Genomic DNA, 2738 nt, shown 5'->3' with positions numbered 1-2738 from the left:
CAGTGAACTGTGATTGTGCTACTGCACTCTAGCCTGGGTGACAGAGGGAGACCTTAACTCAAAAAAAAAAAACCCAAAATGTCAGGTGGGTGTGGCGGCTCACGCCTATAATCTCAGCACTTTGGGAGGCCGAGGCGGGCAGATCACCTGAGGTTAGGAGTTCAAGACCAGCCTGGCCAACGTGGTCAAACCCCATCACTATCAAAAAATACAAAAATTAGCTGGGTGTGGTTGTGCACACCTGTAATCCCAGCTACTCGGGAGGCTGAGGCAGGAGAACTGCTTGAATCCAGGAGGTGGAGGATGCAGTGAGCCCAGATTATGCCACTGCACTCCAGCCTGGGTGACAGAGTGAGACCCTGTCTCAAAAAAAATAGATAGATAAGCAAAATGATGAAAAATGGGTCACCTATAATTCTACCACCATGTGGAAAATACATTTTGGCCCGCACACATTAACTGAGTGACTGTGTGTGCAGGACAGGCCTTTGGTGAGAAGACGAGGAAACAGAAAAGAGTGACTGGGATGAAGGCTGAGAAGTCCCCATGTATTTGTCCGGTAGGGAACCCCCTCAGCCTGGCATGTTGGAAAGCTCTCCAGAGCCCTGAGCCCTGAAGAATGAGCCTCCTCCTGAGCAGGAGGTGGGCAGGCAGGGCTGGAGCCTGGACTATCAGTTGCCATGGTGCCCAGGTGAAGTGATGGTAGGGTTGTGGGAAGGGCAGTCTCAGACCCGCCAGGAGAGCAAGGCTAAACCTTAACCTGCCACCAAGACCTGGACCAGCTGACCCAGATCCTGAAAGTGACCGGGGTGCCAGGCACGGAGTTTGTGCAGAAGCTGAACGACAAAGCGGTGGGTGGTAAATGGGACCTAGCCTGGCCTGGGAGTGTGCTTGACTGACGTGGGCCCAGTGGGCTGGAGGCCTTTGTGGAAGAAGGCTCACCTGCACCTTCCCACAGCATCCTCCTACCCTGGCAAGCGCTCTTGTCTTCATCTCACCGTGGACCCTGACCTGAGCCTTCAGCCCTGCTCTGAGGCTTTTCTGAAATCCCTGCTCTACATGCTGAGGCCAGAGCCCTAAGGGGTTTGATGCTTTTCTGTCTTCCAGGCCAAATCCTACATCCAGTCCCTGCCACAGACCCCCAAGAAGGATTTCACTCAGCTCTTCCCGCGGGCCAGCCCCCAGGGTGAGTCTCATAGCCCGCTCCCCAGGGGCCTCTCAGTGCATCCCCAAGGGCGGGCTCTTCCGCCCCGGTGTGAGGCTCATGGCTCTGCCCCTGCAGCCACGGACCTGCTGGAGAAGATGCTGGAGCTAGATGTGGACAAGCGCCTGACAGCCGCGCAGGCCCTCACCCATCCCTTCTTTGAACCCTTCCGGGACCCTGAGGAAGAGACGGAGGCCCAACAGCCATTTGATGATTCCTTAGAACACGAGAAACTCACAGTGGATGAATGGAAGCGTAAGAGCTGGGGCCTCGGGCTTCCTCGCCTCCACCTGCAGCCTCTCTTCCTTGCTTCCTCCATCTTTGTGCCTGGCCTCTGCCAGCCCTACCTGCCACCTAAGGCTCCTGCCCCCTCCTTCTTGGTGGGCATTGTCTCCTAAGTGCTTCTTTCTCCTTGAGCTGACTTCGCTCTCCACGCTGTCTCTGAAGGGAATGGACTTTCTTGTCTCAGCACCTCTTTACCCACCTTAAACCATGCTGCCTTCCTCAGAGCACATCTACAAGGAGATTGTGAACTTCAGCCCCATTGCCCGGAAGGACTCGCGGCGCCGGAGTGGCATGAAGCTGTAGGGACTCATCTCACATGGCACCGCTGGCCAGACACTGCCCAAGGACCAGTATTTATTTGTCACTACCAAACTCAGCCCTTCTTGGAATACAGCCTTTCAAGCAGAAGACAGAAGGGTCCTTCTCCTTATGTGGGAAATGGGCCTAACAGATGCAGAATTCAAAGATGTTGGTTGGGAGAAACTAGCTCTGATCCTAAGGGGCCATGTTAAACTGCCCATCTGGAGAACTGCCTGCAGGTGGGGACCTTTCCCTCCCACTGGAGTGGGGCTGAGAGGGCGCTGAGCCAGGCCAGGGGCCTATGGCAGTGATGCTGCATTGGTTTCCTAGGGATGCTCTAACGAATTACCACACATTGGGTAGCTTGAAACGGCAGAACTTGATTCCCTCACAGTTCTGGAGGCTGGAAATCTGGGATGGAGGTGTTGGCAGGGCTGTGGTCCCTTTGAAGGCTCTGGGTAAGAATCCTTCCTTGGCTCTTTTTGCTTGTGGTGGCAGCGGGCAGTCCGTGGCATTCCCCGGCTTATTGCTGCATCACTCCAGTCTCTGTCTCTTCTGTTCTCTCCTCTTTTAACAACAGTCGTTGGATTTAGGGCCCACCCTAATCCTGTACGAGCTTATCTTGATCCTTATTAATTACACCTGCAAATACTCTAGTTCCAAATAAAGTCATATTCTTAGGTTCCCGGTGGACATGAATTCCAGGGGGAAATGATTCAACTCACTACAGATAGCTGGGAGGGAGGGGCCCCTTCCTGGGCCCTGTGCTGAGGCCTTGTGCTCTGTGAAGAAACCAAATGCGGTTGGCTGCTAAATTAAGGGAGTTGCGGAGAGAGCTGCAGCTGGTGCTATTGCATTCAGGTTATTTTGGGTGAGTGATAAGCAATCAAGATGTGAAACAACAGCAGGCGTGGAGACTGCGAGCTGCACAGGCAGAAATGGGCTCTCG

The 2738-nt window shown here is 54.2% G+C and overlaps 1 protein-coding gene across 1 annotated transcript in view; it reads left to right on the top strand.

Annotated features, from left to right (window-relative positions):
• MAPK13 (mitogen-activated protein kinase 13) overlaps positions 1–2480 on the top strand; it is a 20077-nt gene extending 17597 nt beyond the window's left edge. Inside the window, exons 11-14 of the mRNA XM_011945521.1 lie at positions 772–851; positions 1108–1186; positions 1283–1459; positions 1713–2480. Of these exons, the coding sequence (XP_011800911.1) occupies positions 772–851; positions 1108–1186; positions 1283–1459; positions 1713–1792 (416 nt within the window). The 3' untranslated portion in view covers positions 1793–2480. The remainder of the gene's footprint in view (positions 1–771; positions 852–1107; positions 1187–1282; positions 1460–1712) is intronic.
• The last annotated feature ends 258 nt before the right edge of the window (positions 2481–2738 follow it).

The sequence above is a fragment of the Colobus angolensis genome, unplaced genomic scaffold (genome assembly GCF_000951035.1).
Source record: "Colobus angolensis palliatus isolate OR3802 unplaced genomic scaffold, Cang.pa_1.0 Scaffold24, whole genome shotgun sequence".
NCBI classification, from domain to species: domain Eukaryota; kingdom Metazoa; phylum Chordata; class Mammalia; order Primates; family Cercopithecidae; genus Colobus; species Colobus angolensis.
The sequence above is the reverse complement of the archived record's forward strand: the minus strand, read 5'-3'. Positions and strand labels throughout refer to the sequence as shown.